At 56.9% G+C, this 14071-nt stretch overlaps 1 protein-coding gene across 5 annotated transcripts in view; it reads right to left on the bottom strand.

Annotated features, from left to right (window-relative positions):
- Positions 1-14071, bottom strand: part of NLGN3 (neuroligin 3) — a 42478-nt gene that overhangs the window by 15450 nt on the left and 12957 nt on the right. The window contains exons 2-3 of one of the 5 annotated variants that reach the window (XM_056359867.1): positions 7210-7940; positions 6049-6108 (exon numbers count right to left, since the gene is read on the bottom strand). In XM_056359867.1, coding sequence (XP_056215842.1) covers positions 6049-6108; positions 7210-7687 — 538 coding nt within the window. In that variant the 5' untranslated portion in view covers positions 7688-7940. Of the gene's footprint in view, positions 1-6048; positions 6109-7209; positions 8057-14071 lie in introns of those variants that run through there. The other 4 variants (XM_056359866.1, XM_056359871.1, XM_056359869.1 and 1 more) reach the window with 4 other exon arrangements.

Below are 14071 nucleotides of genomic sequence, written 5' to 3'. Positions count from 1 at the left end.
GGCATGAGCCAGGAGAGGCAGCCTGCATGCTGGTAGGGAGCAGATGCAGTGCAGAGCTGTACCGAGGCTCCATTGCTGCAAAGGGCTCCATGCCTTTGTGGGCACGAAGCTGAGTTGTGCCATCCCTGTACCCTGCAGCCCCAAATTTCAGGAAGAGGTTTTGCTCTCCTTATCCCCTTAGAGCTGCAGACCAGCACCTGCGGTCCTCTGCTCCCTAATGCCTGCACCAAAAAAGTTCCTCAGGTAATGGTGACCTCAGGGGTGACAGCAGGGTTTCCCCTAGGTGGGATTGCCAGTGCTGTGTCTGTGCTGCCCAGTGACCTCCCCCAGATATGCAGGGCTCTGAGGTCCTGCCAGGCCCTGCTGCTATCACCAGCCAGCTCCATCACCACCACAGCGAGGGTTCTGCATGGCCTCCAGCAAGGCTCCCACAAGCAAGGGCAGCCCTGAAGCTGGATGAAGCTACGACAAGGAGAAACTGGCCAGGAAGACTAAATCAGGGAGTCGTCCTCACTACCACTCTGGGAGTGGGATCTCGCAGGTGACACAGGTAGTGGATAACAGAGATGGCAGCATGACAAGGGGCGGGATTTGAATTTAAAAGAAATTTGTGTGGGGGTCTGAAATGGCTGTGGGGCAGCTCCACTTGGGCAAGAGGCTTGCACAATGCCTTAAGCAGCCATGACCTGCTGAAGAAAGTCTGGAGGAGCAATGACCAGAAGTCTAGAAAAATCCAGCAGGCATGAAAAGTTTGCAGGAGGCTGAGTCATGCAAATCCTGGGAGCAGATGAGTGATGGGAGCTACAGCAGCAACCCGACTCATGAAAGGCCACTGAGAGGTGGTGAGGTGGAAGAGCAACTCCCTCCTCACTGTCAGAGCACAGGCAGCCCCAGAGCTACACAAGGCAGGTCAAAGCTGGACAAGAAGAGAAGCTTCCTGGCACAAGGTGCAGGAAAGCACTGGAAGAGGTGGCCTGGGGAAGTGCTTAAGACCAGACGAGACACGCTGCCGGGAAGAGGTGAGGTAGACCAGTTCCTGCCCAGGGCAGGGATGGATTGGCTGTCTCCAGAGCACTCCTGATTCTCTTTGATTTGAAGTTCACCTCCTGACCTACTCTTGCCATGTCCCAGCCCTGCCTCCTCACCTCTTGCTTCACCATCCAGCCATGCCCTGAGCTCCTCACTTCATTCTCCTGTTTCTACCCAATGCCATCCCCACCCCTGCCACCTCTCGCCCCCACTTCTGCTGCATCCTTCCTGCATGCTCCCCCCCAGCCCACCCACCAGCTGAACACTTGGCCAGGCATGTGCGGCTGCCCAGCCTTTTGCAAGCTTGACCTACTGCATCTTCATTAGGAAGAGCTGCAAGCCCAGAAAGCACTTAAATGACGAAGTACTCATGCAATATTTGCTAACCGGTGCTATGTGCCAACCTCCTTGCTACTGCTAAGGGATAGGGATTTTTCTCTAATGAAGACCACAGGCAGCGAGCCTTCATCTACACCGTGCTTCAGAGCTGGGAAGCCAGTCACAGGCATCTGGAGATCCCTTTCCACTGCTGAGGGCTCTGGTGCTGTTAAAGCCCCAGGACCGGTCGGCTGTAGCCCTGAAGTCTGGTCTCCTTCAGGGGACAAAGGTCTCCATGCAGACAGGGATGGAGGAACTGGCTATGAGGAGCTGTCAGGCTGTAAGAGAGGGCAGTGGACAACATCCCTGTGATATGAGCTACTGTCCTGACTGAGCAGGGAGGGATCTGGCTGGAGACCACTGCCCTGGAGCTCAGGGATGGCTGGGACAAGCCTAAGGCAACCTGAGCTTCACACACCGCAGAAGGGGCAGTAGAAAGCAGTGCTGGGAAGCTAAGCAAAGCAGGAGCGCAGTAATGCAGGCCAGGGGGAAGGGGAACAGCAGCGGCATGTGTGTGTGGCAGATGCAAAGCATGAGCCTTCCCCATTGGCAGGAAGGTGCCAGGGTGGCTGGGGTTACAGTGAACACAGACTACTGCAACCAAGCGGGCTTTTTGCCTTGCACTACGTTGTTCACCTCCACAACAACCCACCGGTGCCCCACAGCTCATGACAGCAATTACAGCTTCACTTCCCTCACCCATCCCTTGCACTTCGCTCCACCAGTTATTGCCGTGTTCAAGGACACCCATCCCAGGAGATCTTCTTCTGCACTGGCAAAAGCCAACACATGGAGCTCGCAGCACCTACTCTCATGGGGATGGATTTAAGCTTGTTGATTCACAGCTGGAAAAACCAAAAGCACTCATGGCTCTTACTCTCTTACCCATTGAAAACTCCCTTGCACTGTAAATGCCTGTTGTGCTGCTTCACTTTAAGCTGACTACGAAGTGACATTGTTCAGGATGATAGGAAGGATGCATATGCCCTTATCTGAAGGCTCTAGAAAGATTTAAGCTCAGGTTCAGTAAAAAATAAAATCACTTTCCCTGAAACAGGGGCATCCATGCCGGATTTATACTATCTTAAGTAAAGCATGCCAACAGCATTGACACCAGCGCAAACAGAGATAAAGGAGGGCAAGGAGCCTCAGTCCTTGGAGCCTTTGCACTCAGCATGGTGCGGATAAGAGAAGAGCAGGCACCTGAGCTCACATCTTTCCAGATCCAAATGTCTGCTCAGGGCAGCCCCGGGCAACCCCAGCAGCCCCTCCTCTGTCCAAGCTCCCTGGGACACCCACTCCCATGCAGCAGCTGCAATGCCACAGAGAGCAGGAGCCCACAGCAGTGCTGCCACCGTGTCTGACAGCCACATGCACCCAGAGGCATACATGCTGATGGCCACACTGGCTCAGGTGTTTCTCCAGGAGCGACAAAGAACGGGACCAGGATTGATGACAGTCGTTGAACCTGCTGCTGCACAACCCCACGGGCAGGGGCAGCTCCCCTGGGACCTGTGTTGGGTGGCTCCTCCAGCCACCAGCCCTTGCTCTAGGACTGCAGTGCACCTTGGCGCTGCCCTGCCCCTCCCTGTCCCTGGGTGATGCAGAGGAGTTACCTCCATCCTTGAGCAGACTCCATAAAAGCACTGCATCTTCTCATGATCTGCTGCGTCCGCCAGCACAAACACCTACTCTCACCTTTGCAAATCGCTCCCCCGAGCAGCAGTGGAGCTCCAGGGCAGTGGTCTGCTCCCAACCAACTCTGCAAAGCAGCAGGCTTTGCAGGAGGCTGCTGAGAAGCCTTCCAGAAAGGGAGCACTGCAAAAGTCTCAGCCGTAGGGAAGCCTCAGCCAGTACTCAGGCAAATTTGCTTCTTGGAGAGCAGCGGAGAAGCCATAGTGCTTCTCCCGCAGAGCAGCTGAAGTGTATCCCAAGCCCGGGAGCTGCTGGGAGGTCAGACACCCTCACACAGCACAGCATGATGCTGGACTGGCACATTTGTCACCGCAGCAGCGCGGACTCTGCACAGCCCCAGCCAGAGAGATCAGGGCAGCCGCTAAAAAAATAAACAGGGGAGGGCTTCTATGTACAGGGCAGCCACGCTTTTCCCCTCCAAAAATTGCATCCACCTCCTCACGCCTCGCAGCAAGACCTGCCCAGGCTGGTGGTGAAGGGAAGGGGAAAGCATCCCAGCACCTGCCGCAGCCAAGCACAGGCTGGAAGTGTTGGCAGCACAAAGCAAAGGACAGAGCTGTGTTTCGCACAGGTACTGTACCACGTGTGTGTGTACATGCTCTTCGGGTGAGCAGCATTATTTTCACAGCAAAACCTGAGCCGTCAGCTCCCCCAGCACTATGCGTTCTCAGAGCACCACTGCCCTGCCTTGCTCCCAGAGAAGGGGCCAATGTGTATGGAGGAGACTGGCATGCAGGACGTTTCCGTATAGGAAATTATTATGGGCAACTGGGCAGGGAAACAGGGATGTTTTTCTGTCCCAAGGATACATTCTGATGAATTCTCAGTCCTTTGGCTGCTATGAAATACACTGAGCTTAGGGCTGACAGCAATCATGAAAACTCCAGTAAGGTGGGAGCCGAGGTGTTTTGAACCACCAAAACACTGCACAGCTGCCCGCTCTGTGAGAGGAGAGCTTATTAACTGCTCATATGTGGCCTTAGAAATAATAAAGAATATTCCAGAACAAGCCAATGTTCAAACGACATGCAGCCTGAGGAAATCAGCACTGCAGGTACGTTATTCTCACCCCAAGCATTACTAACCCAGGATACATGACAAGGGGCGGGGGAGCCCCCCTCCTTGTCACATCACAAGTGACTCAATTAATTTGAGCCAATGGCCACCAGAGCTGTGGCCAGGGCTGAAGGACAGCGCCAGTGTCTGGGTGCTTTATTCCCGGCACGTCACACCTGGATGCCCAAGTGGCCAGCACCTGGGATCCGCTGGTCCATGAGCCAGCAGAACCAGGCAGGGACAGGGGGTACATCCCCCACCAGCTCTCGGAGAGGTGACCAGAGGCAACTGCAGATGGGCTGCAAAGAAACGCTTGTCCTGAGCAGAGCCAGTGGGGAAGGGAAAACCAGGATACAAGTATGCCCAAGGTGTTTTGCCATGCCTTAAATGTTGTCTCCCTTCTCCAGCCGTCACCCTGGACTCTGCTTCCCTGGCCCCAGCCATAGGGCTGGGGGTGGCAGGGGTCCGCCAGCCCCAGCAGCCGGTGGGAGGACCGGGAGAGGAAGTGCTTTGAAGTGGCTGGCGATCGCTGGCACAGCCAGCTCCGGAGGCAGCGTGCGGAGACTCCCTAATGCGCCAGCCCTTTCAGGGGCAGCCTTGGCACTCAGAGAGATGGCGTGTGAATAGCCAGGACAGCAACAGGAAAAGCAAAGCAAAGAAACCCAACAACAGAACTGGGGGAAATGGCTGGAAGGAAAGCGCTCCCCAAACCTCCAAGCCCAGCTGCGCCAGCCCCGCCAACCCCAGGGGCGCAGGGAGGCGGAGGCCAGGATGCAGGGACCATGCTGCCACGGGACGCCCAGGACGGCAGCCCCTGCCCACCAGACACCCCCTCCCTGCAGTGAGCCTTTCAGAAGAGCTTGGCTGCCCAGCCGCCCACACATCCAGCTTTGGGATGCACAGAACAGCCCGGGCTCTCCCTGCCTGCAAGAGGGCTGTGCGGTGGGATGGGCAAAGCGTCGTGTCCAACTAGGGGCCGGGCCAGCTCCCGTTTGCACGTCTCCACTCCCCAGCCCACAGCGCTAGCCAGAAACACAGGATCACTTTGGGGCAAGGGGGGATGAGCTACCCCCCTTGCCCCAAAATGCAGCAGGATGAGCCCCGCATGGCCCTGGGGATGGAGGCAAGGCAAAGTGGAGATGTGTCTGGAGTTGCTCGGCCACCCGAGGGGTGGATGGGGCTCAGGGAAGATGCTGTGCCAGGGGGTAGAGAGCAGATCCTCACTGGCAGAGCTGGCAGAGGCAGGGGGGAGCAGCCCTGGTGGGACCATGGGCTAGGGCAGAACATGGCAGCATCTACACAGCCAGGAGAGGTTTTATGCTTTTAACCAAGGAGCTTTGGATGCAAAATGACCAGGGATGCAACAGGGAAAGAGCTCAGCCCAGGACAGGCTGCAGTCCACCATCACACAGGTGCTTCCCTGAGCAGGTCTGTACACTCTCAGTGGGGGATGCACCCCAAAGAGACAGGTGCGTTTAAGTGCTGCCCACCATCAGAGGCTCTCCCTCATTTCCAAGGGCTGGGAGGCTGCCGGTGCCAGCAGGATGAAGGTGGGAGCATGGGCTCAGCCCAGGAGAAGCTGTTCTGAAAGGCCTGGAGCAACATGAGCGTCTTCCTCTGACCTGACGCCAGACCTGCGCTGCCAGCCGGCACTGGTCCTGGCTCCCCCGGCCAGGGAGCGGAGGTGGCCGGAGCATCTGCGGGGCTCCTCCGAGCAGGAAGCGGGGGGCGGCAGGGTGGGCTGCTCGGAGGGCCCACAGTCTGGGTGGCGGCACAGAGAGGTGCCAGAGGAGCATGCCGCAGGCCGGGGGCCGGCCAGGCACCCTCTCACTCTCTCACTCTCTCTCTCTTTCCTCTCTGTGCCTCTCTGCCGGTCGGCTTGCTACATACCTCCTTTCCTACATATTTTCTTGTTGGGCTTTCGGGTGCATTCCTTGGAAATCCGTTTTACTGTAAAATGAATAAAAGACTACAAAATAACAGGAGGCTCCACTGGCAGGAGAGGGCATGCAATCACAACCACGCTGCCGTCCTCCCGCCACCCCTGGGACCGCAAGAGGTGGGGAGGGAGCGTCACCGTGGGAGGAAAACTCTGGGCCAGCCGTGCCGGGTGGGAAGGAAGGCACAATGCATCCCATGGCCAAGGGCTGCAGGGACAGAGGAGCGGAGCCAGCCGGCCTGAGAGAAGCCACCAGCCTGCCAGGCTGCTCCGCTACACACAGCAGACCTGCTGCGGGTCCCTTCCAGCCCGCTGAAAATCCCCGGGGGCTCCCGTTGCGGTGAGGCTGGGGCAGGCGTGCGGGCAGGCGCTGCCTCCTCTGCCCTCTACTTACAGTTCAGGTGGGATCCCCTACAAAGGAAAAGGTTAGACAAGGAGGCACCCAGTGCCACTCAGCCTCACCCCAATGGGACCATGCCCCGCGGGTCCCCGGCACCCCAGGCCCATCGCTCTGCTGTGGTCCTGCTGGAGGAGGGAGGAGCAGCCAAGCGATGTGCCTGTCAGTGCCCCCAACCTCCCGTCCGTACCAGGGCCTGGAAAAGGGCTCCGCAGTCCCTTCCTTGCCAGAGCATCTCCTCAGGGAGAGGCAGAGAGTGTTCCTCCCAGCCGCAGCCGCAGCCCACGCCCACAACTAGCGCATGGACCTGGGGAGGGTGGGAAGCGGGGAGGAAGGACAAACCCGAACCAACTCAAGACAGAACCTGGCACTCGGCGCCTAGGGAGCACAAACCAGCTTGTCGCTCTGTGGATCTGCTGTCAGAGAGTCGGATTCAGATTTAGCAACACAAGAGAGGAACCCGTGACGATGCCATGGAGGTGGAGGGAGGGGACCGGGAGGTGTGGAGGAGCAGGAGCACGCGAGACAGAGATGGCAGCTGAGGGCAAGAGGGCGAGCTGCGTAGCCAGAGAAAGCTTTCCACAAACAGACAGCATGCTGCAGGGTCCACAACCACATGCTTCAAACACAACACCCAGGTGAGACCAACCACTGCTGAGGAGGGGCAGAGCGGCCCCCCCCCCGCCCTCCTGCGGGCACCCCGGTGGGGACTCACCATCCTCTGTGGGGATGTAGATGTTGAGGTACAGACAGTCCTCGTTGGGGTCCTGGATGTACGTGGCCACGATATCCAAATTGGAGGTAAACCAGATGGGCAGCATGATCTCAGGAACGGCATTGTGGATGTTCTGCGGGCAGACCGGCGAGAAGTGGGTAGCGTTCCTGATGCCCGACCAGGACGGCGGTGGCTCGGGAGGCATGAATCTCTTCTCCCCGACGGGAGGGGCAGCGTAAGGCACCCCCAGGTACTGGTCCACGGGCCCCAGGATCTCGCTGGGCAGTGGCACACGGACCCCCCGTAACTTCCCATAGTGCGTGTTGACAGTCGGTGAGTAGACCTGGCCCTCCATCCGCACAACTGCCGAGGCGAAGCTCAGGACCCAGAGTGCAAGACGCAGGTCCCAGCTGGCCACCAGCTCAGGCACTTGGAGAACAGGGGGCAAGAGAGGGCTTCTCCAGAGTATCAGCCACATTGTCCGGGAGGAGCAGCACCAACATCCAGGCCTGAAGCTCCTGGGGCGAGGGCTCAGGGCATCCCCATCATGCCAAGCCTCTGATTTGCCCACCGGGAAGAGATGGAGCAGAAGAGCACGCAGCCCAGCCACACCTTCTGCTGCGTGAGTCGGGAGCACGGATGCAGGGAGATGTGCTACCACTTCTCACAGCCTCCCAGCTGCCTGCTGCTGCCCGCCTGCCGACAGCCTGGCCTGGAGGGGACTGCTGATACTGCGGAGAGATGGAGGGAATTAACAGCAGACTTGCTCTGGGAAGAGTCAAATTGCTGCAGCGCAGAAGGAGCCAGGATCCCTGGCCCGACCCTCCCCACCATGGGTGCTCGCTGGCTCTGCCGCCATCCAGGCAGGCAGCTCTGGGAGTAGGCAAGCATGGGCAGCACAAGCAGAGCACATGCAGACGCACAGACTGCATCTGGCCATGCCTGCAGAGCTTGTCCCCAGCGCTCGGGGCCAGCCCTGCTCCTGCCCTGCCTGGGTGAGCGCTGCAGCCGCCCGCCCTGGGTGGTGGCACGGTGCCCTTGCCCCACGCTGCAGGAGGTTATCAGCAGCAGATTGTGGGTGCCGAGATAAGCAGCACAGCGCCACTTCCCTGGCACCATCCCTCCCCACAAGGAACCTGTCAGGCACTACCCTTGCCCAGCGTGGCCCCTGCACCAGAGCTTGCCAGCACCTCTTCCCTCCTGGCTGAGCCGGAGCCACCAGCGCTCCCACGCCTTGCAGTCTGTGCTCCTTGCCTAGGCTCCGTCCCAGCACCACTCACCTGTCCAGATGCCACCATCCCACCCCCACACACCAGCAAACTAGAGCCACGCATGCCACCCAGACACCCGTCTTGCCCGCCCACACACTCCCCAGCCAGCCTTCTCCTTCCATGTGCTGCTGGCCAAAGTGGCAAGACCCCAGGAACAACCCAGGGCAGGAACAGCCAACATGCTTCTGGGCAGCATCCTCCTGTGCCGGCACCGCAGCCCCCCTGCCACCCCCTCCCCACTCTGGCTGCCTCCTGGCCACCCAAGCAAACCCTGGGGAGGCAGAGCTCTGCTCTCATATCCCCATGCCAGGCTGCTGGCACAGGGGGGAAGCAGATGTGGCAGCCCCCGCGGGGTCCACGGGGAAGGGAGGGAGCTGCAGGCAGGCAGGGCAGGCAGCGGCTGCAGATGGGGACCTGCAGATGTATGTCAGCGAGCAGAGCTCCTGCGCCAGGGAGCCCTTGCTGGAGGCTGTGTGGATTTTCAGTGCTCTGCCCTTCACCTCCCTGCAACGCCTGCCGCATTCAGTGCTTATGTAAGTGGCCACCCTGCCTCCCCCCGCCAGCACCGCTGCTCCTGGGGGACCTGGGCAAGGGGAGATGCGAAGGCTGCGCTCACCCAGGGCTCGCCCACACCCCAGCCAGGCGAGAGCAGCGTCAGCCGGAGGCCTGCTCTGCACCTCGGCTTTGCAGCCTGGTCCCTACTAAAAGGCACTGCTTGGTGGTGGGTCAGAAGATGCTCGTCCTGTCTTAGCCACTTGTCCTTACCCAGGAAGAGGTGGCAGCAGTGGCAGGACACCTCCATTTTGCCCCGGAGCATCCTTACATGCCCACCTGGTAAATCTCTCCCAAGCTCAGAGGGGAGCAGAGTTGCCTTGGAATTATTGGAGCGCAAAATAAGGGCTGTATGCAGATGGGAGGACACGGCTCAGCTGGGCAGGGACTCCACGAATGGAGAACACCTCGTCCAACGAGGAAAATCCGCAGGAAAAAAAAATACAAACAAACCACGGAGGGCGTCTCAAATCTGCATTGCACATGTGCAGGCAATTCACTGCTGGTCATTAAGGAAATGGGCCCGTGCTGTGCCTGCCCTCCTGATATGCCCAGGGAACACAGCAGACTCAGAAATCAGGGTATGGCAGGCATAATAAGAAACACTCAGCCCAGAAAATCACGTTACCACATCCAGCCCACCCGAGCAGCAAGGCCTTGCAGGGCTGGGCATGCAGGCACCTTTCCAGAGCCCACGGAGGGACTGCAGGTATATGCCAGACAAGGAGGGTGGTACAAATGACGGGGAGAAGCAATCACACCTACTGCCCCATCCGTGGCACGGGGATGACCTGAGGGCTGAGCTGTCATGGCCAGGGCTGATCCTGCTTTACCCCTGACCCCCATCACCACTGCACATCATCCACCTTTAACTCCTCCTGCCCCACCAGACAGTGACAGAAACACACTCGGCGGGAGCACAACACTGCCGCATTATCCTCCAAACAGCTGCCAAAGCCTACGAAACAAAAGGTATATCAAGGGACAGAAACACAGCCGAGACATGCAGAGACCCCAAGCTCTGCTCTGCCCCCCTACCACTGGAGCTGCCTTTGCAGCACAGAGCTCGGCTGCTCCGCTCTGCCTCCAGCTCTGGAAGAAAACCATCATTCATCCAGTATTCCTTGCAGCAATGCTACTCCTTCAGTAGAGGACTGACCTTTGCCTAACAGTGACATCCCAGGGGCGCAATGATGGCTGAGGACCCCCCAAAGCTGCGTTCCCAAGTGGAATCTCAGACCCCACCGCTCTGCCTGACATTGCTGGAAGGCAAACCGCCCAGTATAAATCTTCTGCTCAGGTTCCTTCGGGTACCACAGGTTAGGATAAAGCCAAATTATTAATGACTGTCATATCTAATTTGTATGACTGGAAGCTACAGGCAGCTTCCAGTCTTTATGATAGTGCCCACAACTCCCTGCAGAGCCATTTCAACCGACCCGTCATCGTTTTCCCTCTGCAGGAACACCACAGCCCTGCCAGCAGTGGTTTACCAGCCCATTTCCCGACTCAAGAGCTTCCTCAGGGCTGCGGCTGCACGCTGCCATGGGCATTGCTGATCCACCAGCTCCTCCAGCCAAGCAATTTCACAGCACCAGGCAGCGCCGCTGCACAGCTGCCCGGATGGGCTGCACACACCAGTCGCTGCAAAATCAGGGCTGAATTCACCACCCACTTAGTGGCCTTAGAGTGGCTGCACACCCAGCATAACCACCCTGTCCTGGCACAATAAGGAATCTCTTTTTATAAGACACAGCCAAAAATCAGCTTCTCGCTACAGCTCCTCAGAATTATGTTATGATGATACTCCTTTGGGTTTTTGTTTAATCCTCATCCACGGTTCTTTCAATAGCTTTTAAAAACCATGGAAATCTGAAGACAAAAACCATAAGCTAAGATAGAATTAAAGTTCCAAGCATACATCCTTAAATAAAATGATGCTACAGGACTTGCAACTGTCTCCAATTATGAGTTTCGTGAAGCGTCAGGCACAGAGGTGAGTTATGTTAGCAATAGCCAAGTACGGCCAGATACGGATAACACAGCCAAGACCCAGCAGCCCTAACATTACACTGGAGAGCCATGATGCCTTAACACTCAAATCCAGATCATGGTATTTTAACATTTGTAATTCCACATTTGGTTCTATAATTTTTTTAAGACTTTTTCCCTCCATCTGCCCATGTCCTCACAGCACAGAATAAAGGCACTCGAACAATCTCAGCGACATGCTCCTAAACCTTCCTATGTTCAGATTGTTTTTCAATTACATACCCAAAAACCAATGCAAACCCTAAATCTGGAATTCCCTGGGTTTCAAATGCCTCATTTGGGATGATTACAATACCCCCGTAACACATCTTATACCCTCATATTGCTGTTCTGTGCTCTACACTTTCTGCTGTAACTTCATGTTAACATAACATTTAGGATGGGAATTTAGCATTAATTTAATATTGACAGACTGCCGTGAAAACCTGAGCTCAGCCCCCTTCTCCGGGGGCTGTTGCATGCGCCTTGCACCACTGCCTGGCTGCTTCAACAGCTCTCAAGCCTCCCCTCGGTCTTTTAAAGCATGCAAAATAACCAGGAGATCTGCGAAAGGACATTTCATTCAGGGAAGCGATTCCCCTCACATCCCACAGGAGGTGGGAGCAAAACTTCCCCAGTTTTGCCACCTACAGCATTCCCGTTCTTCCCTCCAGTCGCGAAGCCAAACGCATCCCCCAGCGAAGATGGCTGCTGCCTCCCTGCAGCCCTGTGCCAGGAGCAGCTGTGCCTGCCAACTGGAGGGGAAACCGGGCCGGGCTGGGCAGATACGGCCAAACTGGGGATGCTCAGACAAGCGCGCAGCAAGGAGCCGGGAGGATAAAGCCACCACAGGCATCCCAGGTCACTCTGCCAGACCGCTGGTGGGGCGAGCGGAGGAAGTGAGGCTGCTAGCTGTTAGGGATGTTATTCATCTGCTTTGGAAAACAAACACTGTATCGGTATTTCCACGGCTGTACTGTCTGCCAGACAGCTCCCTCCTCAGCAAGGAGACGCTCTCCATGGAAACCTGGGCGGGCAGGATCCTCTGGAAGCCTCCCTCGCAGATACACAGTCAGGCATCTCAACACCAGCTAGACGAGCTGGATCCACACCGTCCTTGGCAGGCAGCCCAGGAGATGCGAGCAGACAGCCTGCCCTCATGTCAGACCCTCCACCGGGGTCCAGCCTCCTGCCCCTGAGCGCTCCAGCTGCCCCAGCCCCAAGCTCATCGCGCTGGTGCTGTGCCTCTATGTCCCATGTGGTTCAGAGCCAGGACAGACGGGGACCTCAAACCGCTCAGCTGGCACGGATGGATGATCTCCACCAGGGTGTCCCAGTGCAGCCTCCAGCCACTCTGCCTCGTGCAGCTCTGCTCACCATCTGACCCCATTGTACCATGGTGAGAGGTAACTGGGGGCCAGTCCATTCACCCCAGCACAGACACGCAGCCGGCAAGCGGCATGAGAAACCTCTGCCTCCTCCTCCCCAGGGCGAGTGAACTCCAAACGTTTCCACCAGCCTGTGCTCTGGGACCTCAGGCTGACGCTCAGCTCCCAGGCAGCAGCACCTGCCAGATGTGCTCCCCACCCTGCCAGCTGCTCTCCCTCACTGGGCAGAGACCCTGGCTCTCACCAGTCCCCGGTCTCATCCCACCAGGCCTGCAATGCTGCAGAAATCCCATAGGAAACCTTGGGGAGCACAGAAGCTGCAGCACAACTGGACTGACATGCTTGTGTCCCTGTGTCCTGGTGGCTCCTCAAGAGCATCCCTCTGCCAGCAGGTCTTGGCTTGCACGGTCTGGTGCTTGTGGCCTGGATTGATGCTTGAGGATAATACTACAGAGCAAAGCTGGTGGTTACATGCTATGGATCGTGCCCGGTGGGTCTTTCTGACCCACCACAGCTTACCCATCCTTGCAAGAGGCAGATGTTTCCCAGTCCCACAGCAGTGTGGGAACAATTCCCAGGACTTCAGGTCCATCACAGAGGTGGTGCACAGTAATAGATGATTACCAGTGGCTCACAGTTACACTGAAAGGGGACAAGTAAGGTTTCAGAAAGGTCTGCCCTGCTGCTGCTACTGCTCTGCTTTTCCATGAACGACCTAAATGACAGAACAGAGTATGTTTTAAAATCTGCACATGACACCCAGAGCCTTGGAGGCCAGGACAGGAATTTGATATGATTTTCTTTTTCCGACAGACTGGGGAAAGGACTGAGAGATGATGGGCAGGGCTGTAAGTCATTGGGAGGTAAAAAACTGCACAAATAGACCACGGAAGAAAAGACAGCAGCGTTTCTGCCAGAAGGGTCATAAGAGCTACAGAGGAGTACAACCTGAACGTGAGCCAGCATGTCATTGCCACAAAAAAGCAAATACAGTAGGATGTGTGAAAGGCCAGCTTATAAAGACACATGAAGTAATTACTGTGCTCTCCTTTCAGCTCATAAAGGCACATCAAGTAATTATACTGTTCTCCTCCAGAGAACCAGTTCATTCCCCAAAAGATCTGGACCAACTGAGAGAGGTCATGGCAGACCAGCAAAGACCACGAAAAAGCCTTGGACAAAAGCCTGGAAGAGTGGGGCTAGCCTAGACAAGTCAGAGGACAGAGGTTTGTTACATGTCAAGGCCACTGCAAGAAAGTCTGACATTGAACTTTGTGCTAGGTAGGAGACACCTTCATATCAAGAAAGCAGAGTCAAGTGTACACCAGGGAAGTTAAGGCGCCCCATGCATATCTGCTACATGGCAGATGGATGGGCAAAGACACCTTGGCATCCCCTCCAGCCCAGTCTCCTACACTCTTTGTCACCCTGGCTGGCAGCTCTGTCCCTGCCCTCATTCACTCAGTTTGCCACCATCTGGGCAAATAAAGCCACCCTGGCCACAAAGCCTTCAGCGTTTGGGATGCTCTGAGAGTGCAGGACACTTAGGAGGCTTTTCTGCACCATGGAGCCCATCACATATGCTCTCCACTCTGCAGAGGTCTCTCCCAGAGTCCTGTG

This window comes from Falco biarmicus, chromosome 14 (genome assembly GCF_023638135.1).
Source record: "Falco biarmicus isolate bFalBia1 chromosome 14, bFalBia1.pri, whole genome shotgun sequence".
Lineage (NCBI taxonomy): Eukaryota > Metazoa > Chordata > Aves > Falconiformes > Falconidae > Falco > Falco biarmicus.
Note: the sequence above shows the minus strand (reverse complement) of the source record. Positions and strands in the feature narration are given on the sequence as shown.